The 14,171-nt window shown below is 44.3% G+C and overlaps 1 protein-coding gene across 2 annotated transcripts in view; it reads right to left on the reverse strand.

The window, feature by feature from the left end:
* The window catches only part of ETFDH (electron transfer flavoprotein dehydrogenase), a 34,359-nt gene that overhangs the window by 1,896 nt on the left and 18,292 nt on the right, over nucleotides 1-14,171 (reverse strand). For both annotated transcript variants that reach the window (XM_024746078.1, XM_024746079.1), the window contains exons 7-12: nucleotides 8,833-8,979; nucleotides 7,508-7,648; nucleotides 6,172-6,315; nucleotides 2,395-2,563; nucleotides 560-742; nucleotides 69-290 (exon numbers count right to left, since the gene is read on the reverse strand). In XM_024746078.1, coding sequence (XP_024601846.1) covers nucleotides 69-290; nucleotides 560-742; nucleotides 2,395-2,563; nucleotides 6,172-6,315; nucleotides 7,508-7,648; nucleotides 8,833-8,979 — 1,006 coding nt within the window. The remainder of the gene's footprint in view (nucleotides 1-68; nucleotides 291-559; nucleotides 743-2,394; nucleotides 2,564-6,171; nucleotides 6,316-7,507; nucleotides 7,649-8,832; nucleotides 8,980-14,171) is intronic.

The raw sequence follows: 14,171 nt of genomic DNA on the forward strand, positions 1-14,171 counted from the left end.
TTTCTAACGTGTTTCAAGCAAATCCTCCTGTTGACATTTCAGGAGTGGATGGAAATGAGTGTACTGACCTGCAGGGCAGAACCGCTGCTCAGGCCCGTCGTATATGGTCAGGTTTCTGTTTACAGGTACACTGTCATCTTTCAAGGTCAGATGCGCCGGCTGGTCGTGTTCATGGTTGGTGCCACTCAGAGCCACGGACGACAAAAGGTCAAAACTGATCTGCCCGTCTGGTTTTGGATACTCAATAGGTGTGCAGTCCTTGGCTGGCTTGAGCTGATCAGAGTCAGAACCTTCCCAAGTTTTGAGGAAGGTTTTTAGTAAAAATGTATCTAATTCTAAAGTACTTCCTTAGATATTTTAAAAACCTGTAAATATTATACTGAAGAAATAAGACTTTAGCCCTCTTTCAACAATGATACCCTGTCCTTCTAAAGATACTGAATTCATCATTTCTCTAAGAAAGCAAGTTTATAAAGTGTAGAAGGTCACCTTTTTTCCCTACTTACTGGATCCCGTTTCCTGAGTTAAGGACTAACATTCATACTGAGGCCGGAATTACCTTTATGTTTTAGGGTCCAGGGCTCCATCCCTCTGAATATCCAGTAGAAGATTCCAGTGTAAATCATCCCTCCGTACACACCCAGGACGCCATGGCAGGACGGTCTGACGTTTCTGATGGCATATAGCTCTTTCCACACCCATGATTTCTTCAAATTGTCCTCATACTCAGTTACATCAAGTCCTTTTTATGAAAAACATGAAATGTTAAGTGAAATTGCCTCACGGAGTATAAAACACTTTATTGTCAAGGTACTTTGCTACCGAAATAACAGATGACTTTTACATAGTTAAAAAAGCAGGTGGTCATATGAGACCACACTTGAAGAACGTTTCATGTATAAATGCTGACATCTTCCAAAAAGATACCCATTTGATAGGTTGTTTAACAGGCAGTAAGGCCATACTGGTAGCATGGAAAATTAGTTGCAAAATTCAGTGAACCTGAAAAGGAAGCTAAGAGTTTATGCTACCTATGGAGCTGATCACTGAAACACTTCTGTTACGGGCTGAACCATGATGGCCCAGAGAGGTATTTTCAAGTCCTGACCCCTAGTTGTCTCAGAATCGGTCAGAAGAGGGTCGCTGCCGGTATACCGAGTTAAGACAAGGGCATGCTGGAGCGGCCTGCACCCTTGGTCCAATGACTGGCGTCCAGGAGACAGCCAGAGGAAGACAAGGCAGGGGCTGGCAGTGCTCTGCCAGGAGCCCGGGGCCCCCGGAAGCTGGAGACTCGGACACAGCTGCGAAGTGCTCGCCTGCGGAACTCCAAATACCTTCCTGGTTAAAGCTGCCCAGCTCGTAGTGCTCGGCTGTGGTGGTCCTCGGAGGTGGCAGCACCTAAAGCTGGGGGCCCTGCACTTAATCTCCAACAGGACATCCTGGTTCTCGTGACCACCCTCCTCCTGGTGCCGGTGACCTGCCTGCTCCGGCCCGACCTGCGCGGGGCAAGCGGGCTGGCGCCCGGCGGGACGCGGACTTGGTGAGGCCGTCTGAGGCACCGGCCCTGCCTCTCCTGTCCCCGAGCGTGCCTGAAGGTACAGTCCACCTGGAGGAGCGTGTCACCCGACTCTACGGAACGCGGCTCATCTATCGGGTATCTACGGACTTGCTCCTGGTGTTTGCGTCCACAGGGAGCCAAGCCCCTGCTCTGGGAGGACTGTTCCGTCCAAGGAAACGAGGGTGATCAATAAGTACGTTAAACAGTGAGCCGAGCCGGAAGGTGGAACACACCGGAGAGGGAGCGGCGCGGCGAGAGGGGCTGGCAGGGCTGTGTGCCTGTGTGCGTGGTGCAGATTCACTGGTGAGGTCCGCGCGAGGCCCCCGGAGAGAGATCCGAGCCGAGGTGCGGGGAGCTTGGGGGCCAGCCATCAGCTGGGTGCCGCCCCCGGGACCCAGGAAGCATGTCTGGGATGGAGGGTGACAGGAGGTGAAGGCGGAGGCGGGTCCGCTGCCTGCCCTGGAGTGAAGGTCTGGGGGCACCTGCAAGGGTCCACCTGGGCCTGTGCGATGTGAGGCGGGACCCTCACGTTGAACTTGTTTCCAGGGGGCGGGACACCTCGGGCCCGTTCTACTTTCCATTCATGAAATGGCACGTGGCCGTTAAAACCTCACGGCGAGCAGGCTGCAGTGTGCTTTGCCCAGCAGGCATCTCGACGCTTTGTGTAGAGGGACAGTCACACTGCATCTTTCAATGCCCAATGAGATAAACGTACAAGACGGCAAGATTTCTAACTGTATCTACTGTCATCCTCCATCTGTACACTGAGTGTATGTTTAAATAGCTTCTTTTTAAACATCCCCATGAAGAACGTGAGATTAAATGGGCGTTCTTACCTATCGTCTTTGATTGGAGATTCTCACTAGTTAGTTGATTAAAAATAGATTCTGCTGCCAAAATCCCACTTTTCATTGCTGTGTGGGTCCCTTTGATCTTGGGAACATTCATGAAACCAGGGCTACAACCAATTAGTAAGCCCCCAGGAAAGGTGAGTTTTGGTATAGACTGAGGAAAGGAACAGTCAAAGTGCATCTGTTAGTTCAAATTAAACAAACAGAACCGAATACTCCAAATTATAGCCTCTTTGAAAGCTGTAGGGAAAAACCGGAAAAAAAAAATTACATGCAAATGAATACGAGTGAAGAGAAAAATCAGAGCAAGGGCAGTTTTTCTCCTCCTCTAGAAACGAGGATCAGAACTATTGCTCTTTTTCTGTTAAGATGTTTTCCATCTTCCTCCCCATGACTTACCTGCATGAGACAGACGTTAAGACCAGAGCATTAACATTTACATAAAATGTTTTTATTTATACATATCTATGTCATAATGAAAAGAATATTCTCTAAACCTCCTGAATGTCTATTATCTAAATTGTGATCTGCTTTTATACGCATTGTGGGTAACACGTGATTTACAAAGGATGTTATCTTAACTCTTCATACCTCCTTGTTTTACCTTGATGTCCAGGGAGTTTCGGAAACCTAGGTTCTAATCATGGCATCGCCACAATTAGCCACTACCTTAAATAATATATTTTAATTAACCGAAGAATAAACTGAATTTCCAAAATAAACTTTAAGATGGTTGTTTGGGCCTCAGTATACACTTCTGATGGAAAACAACGTACTAAAGGGTGGGTGACAGTTTTGGTTTAGCCCCACGATGTAGCAGCTAAGTTACAGACTGCCTCCCTCAGGAGACTGTACTGTAACCTACAGTGTGGAGAGGAAGAAAAGAGAGCTGTGGAGTTGCTCTTTCCTCCTGGAGGCTTCCCTCCCGGGAGGCTTCCCACAGTACGCCACGGATCTGTGTTGACAAAGTGGTGGGTGGCTGACAGTGTGGCCGATGGGCGGAGAGGGACCCTGAGGAGGAGGTCAACAGGGAGCCCACCACCATCAGCCGCCACGCCGCGGGGCTGTGGCTGCGCTCCCGTGATTACAGAGTTCTAACTGCGCGGGAGTGGCGGTGAGAAGCAAAAGCAACGCTGGCACAAGGAGGCTCGGGCCCAGGGGTGACTGCTGTTCTCCGACCAAACTCAGCATCAGAAACATGCAGATAAGAGAGCGTGAAATCAGGGCCGCAGAGCAGACAACAAGGGGAAAGGGCTTTCTGGAATGCCAGGAGCTGCAAACAGAGATAGTGGTTAGGAACCTGGACCGTGACAACGCTCCTCTCAAGTCAGGCTGCGGCCCTGCTAGTGCACATTCTTCCAAATGGGCGCTTAAGTCCTAAGAGTAAAAAACATCATGGCCCAAGGGAAATGTGTGTTTTTCAGTTCTGTGAGGATCCTACCCTGTGCGGGCAGCTGGACATCTTGTTAAGGACCTGGGGGACCCAGGAGAAGTCGTACAGAGAGATGTATTCTGGGACATCCATTAAACGGGGGTTAGAGCTTCCCTGGTGGCGCAGTGGTTAAGAATCCGCCTGCCAATGCAGGGGACACGGGATCGAGCCCTGGTCCGGGAAAAGCTCACGTGCCGCGGAGCGACCAAGCCCGTGCGCCACAACTACTGAGCCTACGCGCCTAGAGCCCGTGCTCCACAGCGTGAGAGGCCACCCACCGCAGTGGGAGGCCCGCGCACCACGGTGTGGAGTGGCCCCCGCTCACCGCAACTAGAGAAAGCCCGCACACAGCAACGGAGAACCAAGGCAGCCAAAAGTAAATAAAATAAATTAAAAAAACAAACAAACAAAAAAAACGGGGGTTAAAATGAGGAACCAAGCCATATCACTGAAGAAGGTGGGTATGGCCTGGAGTAGTTCTACAGTAACAGATTTTACCCTTCCACCTGACAATTGGTAAAATCAGTCTCGTAACTTCCTTTTCCTAGGACGTTTCTGTAACCTAATCTATTTCTGCACCAAAATAAAATTACACTTCCCTGCACTAAAAGAAAAAAAAAGAATCTCCCCCCCCCCCAAAAAAAACCCGCAGGGGTTAAATACTAGAAACCCATCAGGAAAGGGGAGCTTTGGTACAGACTGAAGAAAGAGAAATAAAAAGTCATGTAATACTTGTTAGTGCAAAATAAAATTGGATGTTCCGAATTTTTGTCTCTGAAGGGTCTTCAAAAACTTAATGGAAGTAAGTTTCTGAATCTTTGACTAATTAAATCAGAAAACTTAGGTAAAAAGTGTATTGTGTGTGTGGGGTCATCTCCCTGCTCATCTAAAGATCATCTGAGATGCTGAAGCACACAAGGCAGGTGTCATAAACGCGAGTCTGTATATACACTGAATACACAGAAGCCTTTACACTATAAACGCGAGTCTGTATATACACTGAATACACAGAAGCCTTTACACCATGAAGAGTAGAATTAGGCTGGCAATAGGTATCATGCACATTATTCAAAAAAGTTTAATGGGCTTGAACACAGGAAATTTAGCAAATATTATTGCAAACGAATAACTGCTCCAGAAATAAAAACAACCTCATGGGAGGTAACCCCGCAGCAATGGAATTTAGGGACAGTGTTATTTTTAGGGTTCTAGTGATGACATTCATAATTTAGCTGTGATTGTACTTGACTTTATGAATGTATTTAGAACTTCACTTTAAAGGTTGTCAACTTTTCTCCCCAATTTTCTATGATCTATTTGTTACTTTTACAACAGATTAAAAACAAAAAGATATCAGATTTCTAAAATATCAACAGTTCTAGATTCCTAGAATATTAGAGACAGAAGGGATCATCTTTATTTTACAGATGATCCCTTAACGCCCGAGGAGTTAAATAACTTGACCAAACCGTTTGGTATAAGTTTTAAATTTTTTTTTTTTTTTTTTTTGTGGTATGCGGGCCTCTCACTGCTGTGGCCTCTCCCGTTGCGGAGCACAGGCTCCGGACGCACAGGCTCAGCGGCCATGGCTCACCGGCCCAGCCGCTCCGCGGCACGTGGGATCCTCCCAGACCGGGGCACGAACCCGCGTCCCCTGCATCGGCAGGCGGACTCCCAACCACTGCACCACCAGGGAAGCCCTGGTATAAGTTTTAGAGCTGACTTTTAGATCATCTTACCTGTCGAATACTATTTCCAAAACAGTTCTAATAGCTTTTATCATAGTTAGCCATCTAGCTCTTATTTCATTGTTTAATAACTAAATACTTAATAAATTATCTCATTGTTTAATAACTAAATACTTAATAAATTAACTGCATTTGATAGTATTTATTTTGAACATATACTAAAATAGGACAATTAAGGGTAAAAACTTAACAGAAGCCACCTAAAGGGCATGGATGACACTAGGTAGTTGAGATTAATTAATTACCTTTGCTGAAAACTACATCTGTCCTTGAGTTTCCTGGCAGCAAAGGAATAAAGGAAAAGATCTTGGATCACATAGTTTAAATTCTCTGGTTAAAGACAAACCAATAAACAAAAAAGCCCATGAATTTTTCTCTAGAAATTAATATATCCTTAAAATTAAATTCATGGTGTCATTTAACTCTGGTGTGGTACAGTTTTATAAATACTAGGGTGCTTTGCTTAGTTACTTAAATTTTCTTCCTGAGATAATCTTCGATCCTTTATTTAAAGTTGTTACCTTATGTTTCAACGTTGAATTTATAATACAGAAATAAGGATTAAAAACGCGAAAGTGTTACCTGAAAGCCACCTTCATTGAGGGCTCTGGCTCCATATGCAACCCTTTTCCCGCCTTCCAACGTCGGCTGGATGCTAGGGTGGTGTTTCCACCTCTGGAACTCTCTAAATGGACTTAGGTACGGATTTTGATAGTCTAGACCAACCTTAAAATGTTTATATTTAAATGAGACATCGTTATTTCAAATTATATCAGGCTGAAATGTGAGCAGTATTTACCAGAGAACATGTACATTAAACTGCTTGTACTCAAAGTACTTAGAGAAAGGTATGCAATGACCCAAATTTAAATAAATAACCCAATAAAATCTGTTTGGAAAAGAAAGTGTAAACAAAAGGATGCCATGTGTTTATAATTGGCAGAACTTGAAAACATTTGGAACGTATTAATAAATCACTGTGCTTTGTAAATCAAAGTCCAAATTAGAAAAATGTTTGTAGGTAAGTGTTACACATTATGTTTCTACAAAAGGAGTTGTAATAATTTATCATTCATTTCTCGATACCAACTCCAGAAATAAACTAATAAGCTCAATGCAGTACTACTGAGGCAAAAATGAAGAAAAATAATGTAATCGCACTTACAAAAAAAGAACGTGAAAAACATTAGAGATTACATTTTTACCAAAAATGCTGAAATTAATAACCAAACCCTTTTTGCTTTGAAAAGATTAAGTCACTATAAAAACTAAATCAAAGTGATGCACCGAACACAATAATACATAAATTTAACAACGTGTCATACACAAGTCTAACCATGACATTGAACTATAGCGCTGCAACTGCAAGGTGCAGTAACTCATATCACTTTTCCGTTCCTTGTAATGTTCAAGATGTAATTTACTGTAAGGATGTTTAAGCGACCAAAAGGGAGGAAATGGTCCTGTTTTAGTTAGAGGTTCAAACCCAGTGCGGACTGCACTTCCTGCAGTAGTGTGCCACAGTGGACATGGGCTTCAGGTCAGACAGGTTCGGGCATGAGTCCTGCCTCTATCACTTAATGCGTGTGTCTGGGAAGGCTGTTTAGCTTGTCTGGACTTCAGTTTTCCCACCAGTAAAATAACGCTAGACCAACTTCACAGGATTTTTATGGACCAGGATTCCCAGGGAAGCATCCAGCACAGGGCCTGGCGTGTAGCAGCTACTGTACTACAGCTACGTGAGCTGAAGCAGACCACTGTCTACAGTGGCCATAAGCACTTCAGATGTGGACAAAAGCAGAGAGGAAGCTTTAAATGAGAAGCCTTTTACATTCTCCAGATGCAAAGCCCTGGATTTGTGACACTGAAGACCCAGTGGCTCTCAGAGTGGAACTTCCCATCACGGAGTGTAACTTACCACGAAGCCGAGCGCTACGAGGGGCTCCCCTTCATTCAGGTGATAGAGGAAAGAGCCCCCATACGTGTGTCTGTCCAGGGGCCAGCCGACAGTGTGATCGACTCTCCCGGGTTTCCACTTCTTCTCATCGATAATCCATAACTTTAAAAAAAAGTCCTAGAGTATTATTTAGATGTTTTATGTCACCACATGTATAAAACTTGCTAAGTTTTATGTCTTATTTATGAAAGTTACAACTGAAAAGCAGAAATAAGAGAAACGCACAAAAAAGTACTTCAAATATCCCAGAAAATGACATCAAAATGCAGCAGGATGATTGGAGTAAAGCAACAGGTGAGGAACTCTGTAAGACATTAATTAAGTTCTCAGATGGGTAAGGCGTTCGTGCGGTTGTGGGAAACGCCGCTGAAGAGATGGGGTGCTAGGAACCACCTACACCCTGACCCCGGTGACGGCCACACGGGCATGTTCGCCTCATGAACGTGAGCTGCGCCCTGCACTTCGGATCTGTGACTTTACAGGACAGATGTGATTTTTCAGTAAAAGAAACCAGTGTGCTCCCTCCTGCACCACCCTCTCCCCGACTGAAGCTAACTGATATCCTGTTTTCAGAATGGTTAAGTTTTAAATTGCAAACAACAATTTCCACAGGAAATATTATCTGAAAATCAGATATTATGTGCCACCACATAGAAGTATGTACAGTCTACCAGAACAATTAAGCCCGTATTCACGATATAATGAATCTAGTTATATATAGAATCTGAAACTTTCTGAGCTTTACCCTAAAAGGATTCTTAACAAAAGAGTTATGATGAAACTTTTGCGCTGATAGACCTAAGGTTTGGATAAACTGAGAAAATATACAACACTCAGCCTAATTAAGTTTTAGGCTGCAGGTCAATATGCTATGGCTGAGTGTATATTTCATAAACTAAATTATCTTTATGTTATAATTTTGAATAAACAATTCTTGTAGGATGTGGTCATTTTACAAAGAGCATTGGATAACAGGTCAAACCCTATTAGGGCAGATGGCATTACCATGAAAAAGATCAATATCACAAATATTTTCAAATTCAAGACTTCAACATTTGATAAAACAACTAGAACATGCAGACACAATTTAGGTAATAGTAAAATTTGATTAGTAATATTCTCCAGCCCCTTGAAAAATATCCCTAATGTTTTCAGTCATTATGAACATTTCAGGTTAATGAAAAATATAACTATAAAATTAAATCAATATTATAAACCACACGACAATACAAATGAATGTAAGCTTCATCTTTTCGCGTGGAAGTCACACCGGCAAACTCGAGTACCTCCTTGAGCCCGATCCCGTATGTCTGGGGCTCGCAGTTGGCCCTCAAGTCGAACTTCCTGTACAGCTGCTTGGCCAGGTGTCCATGGCAGCCCTCTGCAAAGACTGTGACTTTGGCATGTAGTTCCAGCCCCCGCTCAAAAGTTGTCTAAGAAACAGGAACACGTTAAACTGCAATGTTTGACAATTTTAAAAATATTCACATTCTGGTCAGTTTTGAATTGATCTATGATTCAGGTATAGAAGAGAAGGTGCAGATATGTAATTTTAGTAACAGAACTAAACGCTGTTTTAAGTGGAATCTAATTTAAATTTTATAACGTATCTTGTGTCTTTGTCATTGATCGAATGGTTAAGTCTGTATGCATTAAAAAAACAAATAAAGCATGTTCATCCCTCCACGAAAAATTATCTACAAATGAATGTACAGTGAAAAGTGAAGGGGGGAGGCCGAAATGAGTGAAGGGGGTCAAGTGTGTGGTGACAGGTGGTAACCAGGCTTGGGCTGCTCACCACTGTCTAGTGTATACAGATGTCGAATTATAATGCTAGACACCTGAAACTTATATAACTAAAAGAAAATTTTTTTAAAGTGAAAGGCCATTTCCCCATTGTTCCTGATTTTCTAGTCCCATGATTTGAAGCAAAAAACACCATTAATAGATTTCTTGTGAATCATGCCAGAAATTTTCCATGAATAAAAAAACTACATGAGTCTATGTATATCCTTCTAACACAAACAAGATCATCCTAAACATACTCTTCAGCTACTTGCTTTTTTCACTTTAATTTTACTTGTTCTCTATTGCTGGATATATACTGTAAAACTGCAACTTGTTTTTTCCAAGGGGAAAAAATAAGCTACAATTAAAAAGTCTCTCTCTCTCTTTTGCTCTGTATTTTGCACTTATATCCGGCACAGGGTAGGTACGCAGTAAAGCTCCTGAATAAAGGAATGCAGAATAATAAGGAAAGTCTCTTATGAAATACATATTTCCCGGTATTTCTCCATTCATATGTTTACAGGTATTGTGTGTATACAGAAACATTCATACAAAAAAAATGGTTCATACGGACAAAGCATTTTATAACTGTTTTCACATTATACAATATGAAGTGATTTGCCTAAGGCAATATATTTTATAACTGTTTTCACATTATACAATATGAAGTGATTTGCCTAAGGCAACATATACCAAATTAAACATTCATTTTTAAAATAATTAATTAATTAATTTTTGGCCGCGTTGGGTCTTCGTTGTTATGCGCCGGCTTTCTCTAGTTGCAGAGAGCAGGGGCTGCTCTTCATTGCGGTGCACAGGCTTCTCACTGTGGTGGCTTCTCTTGTTGCAGAGCACGGGCTCTAGGCGTGCAGGCTCAAGTAGTTGTGGCTCGCGGGCTCAGGAGTTGTGGCTCACAGGCTATAGAGTGCAGGCTCGGTAGTTGTGGCGCACGGGCTTAGTTCCTCCACGGCATGTGGGATCTTCCCAGGCCAGGGCTCGAACCCGTGTCCCCGGCACTGACAGGCGGATTCTTAACCACCGCACCATCAGGGAAGTCCTAAGCATTCATTTTTAATGCTTGGATAGATTCCTACCTTCTCAATCAGCTCTCAATAACTGGACGTTTAGGTTATTCCAGGCTGTTTCACTATTATAAGCATGGCTCACATTGATATCCTTGACGCGAAATATTCTCGGTCTAAGTGGTAAGAACTATTTCACTACTGATTTCATACGTTCAGTCACTAGAGAGTCTGAACATCTTTCACGTTTGTTGGTGACTCTGTGTTTCTCTGTGCAGAGCTCACCAACGTCATACACGTGCACACACGTCCTATAAGTGCCTGTGCTGAGTACCTTTGGATTTGTTCCCATCTCCTGCCTCTTACTATACTTCACTCGTCCATAAACGCTGTTAACAGCCTAGCACGCCAAGTTTTACCCAAATATATATACATACGCACCTGTGGACTGAGGTATTTACACAGACACCTCAACTTTTTTGGTTCCTGATTTATTTCACAATGGTAGCATCATATAATACTTCATGGAAACCTTTCCAAGTCACTGTGTGGCTCAAATCCTTCTTTTGAATGGCGGGCAGTAGTCCGTGTGGGAACACCGTGGGTTATCCAGCCATTCTGCTAATGGGTAATAGCCATTCACTGTTTCCAGTTTATTTGCTATGATAAGCAATGTCATAAAACATACACCCTGTATATGTATCCTTACAACATTGGTGCTTTTATTCCTGTAAGCTAGGTTCCCAGGAGTGGCACTGTACAGTCAAAGGGCACACCTACTTTTATTTTATGAGATGTTCCCAGACTGCTTTCCCCACAGCCTGAACAATTCACATTTCCACCCACAGTGTATAAGAAGACCCTTTTCCTATTTCTAGCTAGTGACAGTATAACTGTTCCTTTCACGGTTTTGCTAAGTGTAGAGCTGGCAGAAAAACACTGTCCGTTTCCCTGGGGCCAGGCATGGAGGCAGAGCTAAACATAAATGACTACGCAGGCGTGCAAGGACTAGGTGTGACTATGTGCCGTGAGGAGGGCTGGGGAGCCGGCACAGGACCCTGGGGCCCAGATAAGAGGCATCAGAGGACCTGCCTCCTGGCTAGTGGTTACTGCTCACCGGGATCTGCTCTTCATTTTGTAAGATTCTGCCCGTTTTTCTACTGTGTTCTCTTTTTTCTTGTCAATGTAGAAGTGCTCTTTGACATCACGGGTCGTCAAAAATTTTCCCCCGATCTCCTGCTTATCTGCAGACTCACTAGTATTTTTGGTATACAGAAGTGTTTAATTTTTAAATAGTTAAAAAAGGCCTGCCTCTTATAGGTTTTTAATTTCTTGCCTTTATAGGCAAGAATCTATAACCTAGATTTCTAATTTTTTTTATTGTTTTAAGAAATCATCAGAATTAAAATAAAATGAAAGTCTAACTATTTGCTTCCAGATGGACACGCAGTTTACTCAGCACCACTTATAAAACAACTCGATCTGAATGGACTAAAATATTCCTCTTAGAGGCAATATGCTCCTTAGTGTGCAAGGGGCAGCTCTGGAGCCTCTACTCCAACCCCAGCTCCACTACCTAACAGTGGCCTGACCCTGGGCAAGTTACTTAACCTCCGAAACATGAAAACATCCACATCAGAATTCTGACAGTAAGATGCCTATTAGACCTAAGATTAGAGCTACTGAATGAGCAGCAGGACGCAGGATTCTGGGACTCAGGGGAGACGTGTTTCAAGCCCTGTCACTGGATACTCAGAGGACAAGGCACAGAGGAAGAGCAAGCAAAGGCGGCAGGAGGGGCCCTGAAACACCAGGAAAACCAGGAGAAGGTGGTGTGAAAAGCCAGGTCCAGACAGTGTTTCAGGAATGAAAAAGTTATTCAGCTGTGCCAGCACTGCCAACCAGGGGCCAAGTGAGAGGACAGAGAACTGGGTACCGCCAGGCGGAGGTGTCTGTGAGCGACGAGAATGTTTCCGTGCAAGAGCAGGAGGAAGCCTAACCATGCCGCAATCAACGGAGCCAACTGGCGGAGAACAAAGAATCCATCCCTGCTTCTCCTCACCCCACCGGCCGTATGAAAATAAACTTGCATGGGCTTCCCTGGTGGCACAGTGGTTAAGAATCCACCTGCCAATGCAGAGGACACGGGTTCGAGCCCTGGTCCGGGAAGATCCCACGTGCTGCGCGGAGCAACTAAGCCCGTGCGCCACAACTACTGAGCCTGCACTCCAGAGCCCGCGAGCCACAACTACTGAAGCCCGCGCACCTAGAGCCCGTGCTCCGCAACAAGAGAAGCCACTGCAATGAGAAGCCTGCGCACAGCAACGAAGAGTAGCCCCCGCTCGCCGTAACTAGAGAAAGCCACACGCAGCAACGAAGACCCAACACGGCCAAAAATAAATAAATAAATTTTTAAAAAAAAGAAAAAGGGGCTTCCCTGGTGGCGCAGTGGATGAGAGTCCGCCTGCCGATGCAGGGGACACGGGTTTGTGCCCCGGTCTGGGAGGATCCCACGTGCCGCGGAGCGGCTGGGCCCGTGAGCCATGGCCACTGAGCCTGCGCGTCCGGAGCCTGTGCTCTGCAACGGGAGAGGCCACAACAATGAGAGGCCCACGTACCGCAAAAAAAAAAAAAAAGAAAAAGAAATTTACAAACTCAAATTACTGAGACTCCACTGTACTCTTCTATGCTTTTATATCTATATAAATACAATATATGAGTGTTTTTACAACTACAAAGCACAAGACACAAAAATATACATTTGAACAAATACCCTGACAATACACACACAAAAAGAACTATCAGAATGGTAGAATTTGCGTGCTTCAATGTTGCTGTAATATTAAATACGGACATTTTTAAAGAATAAAATGCAATTTATAATCAAATGATCAAAATACAGAAAGGAATAGCCATAACACAGGAAAGAATATAAGAAAGACAGTATTCTTTTATCATCACTGAGTTCCCTTAAGCCCGAGCTCCCTTACTGAGTTCATGATTCCTCTCCATCCAGAACTCTGTTCCCTTTCTGTGCCCTCCGACCTCATCCTGTGCTCACTCAACACCAGTCAACTAGAGTCCGATGACTACAATGGCTGTCACTGATAACAGTCACTGTACTAAAATGGCTCTTGTAGATCTCATCACTAACGTACAAACTCAGGCTGTTTCTCCAGGGCAAGATGAGCGCAGAGACCCCGAGGCGTGGACCACCCGGCCAGAGCATCGTCAATCAGAGACACCCTGACCCCCGAAACAGAGTAAGAAATGTCACGAGATGATGATTCTTCCCAGCTTCTTTATTCTTCTGCTTTAAAACACCCTGAACCCAAAGACCGGGTGCAGTGGATCTGAGAGGCCTGTCTCACACCCGCTTGCTGGGAGCCCTGCAATAAACTCTTACTTTGTTGCAAACTCCTGCTATCAGAGTCTGGCCTTCTGTGCTGAGGGTACAGGTCACACTATAAGAAGCAGGATGAGGTAAGAGGTGTTGCAAACCTGACTATGCATCAGAATCCCTGGGGCTTGATACAAGACAGCTTCCCGGGCCCTGCCACAGGATAGGCTGAGCCGCAAGGCCTCACGTGATTCTGGTGTAGCCAGCCAGGCCACCAGGAGAACGACGATGCAGGTAAGACTCGAGAGCTTTGGTACTTGCTCATCTCTGTGCAGGAAGGACTGAAAAGCAGGACAATCTGCTGGAGGAGACTTAGACCAGATGCCCAGCTCTGTTCTACAATGGCAGAGAGGACCAACTGGGAGTTGACAAATCTCTACTGAGGCCCCGGCACTGCCTGGCACTATGCTAGCTC

Source organism: Neophocaena asiaeorientalis, unplaced genomic scaffold (genome assembly GCF_003031525.2).
Source record: "Neophocaena asiaeorientalis asiaeorientalis breed wild unplaced genomic scaffold, Neophocaena_asiaeorientalis_V1.1 scaffold51, whole genome shotgun sequence".
NCBI lineage: Eukaryota > Metazoa > Chordata > Mammalia > Artiodactyla > Phocoenidae > Neophocaena > Neophocaena asiaeorientalis.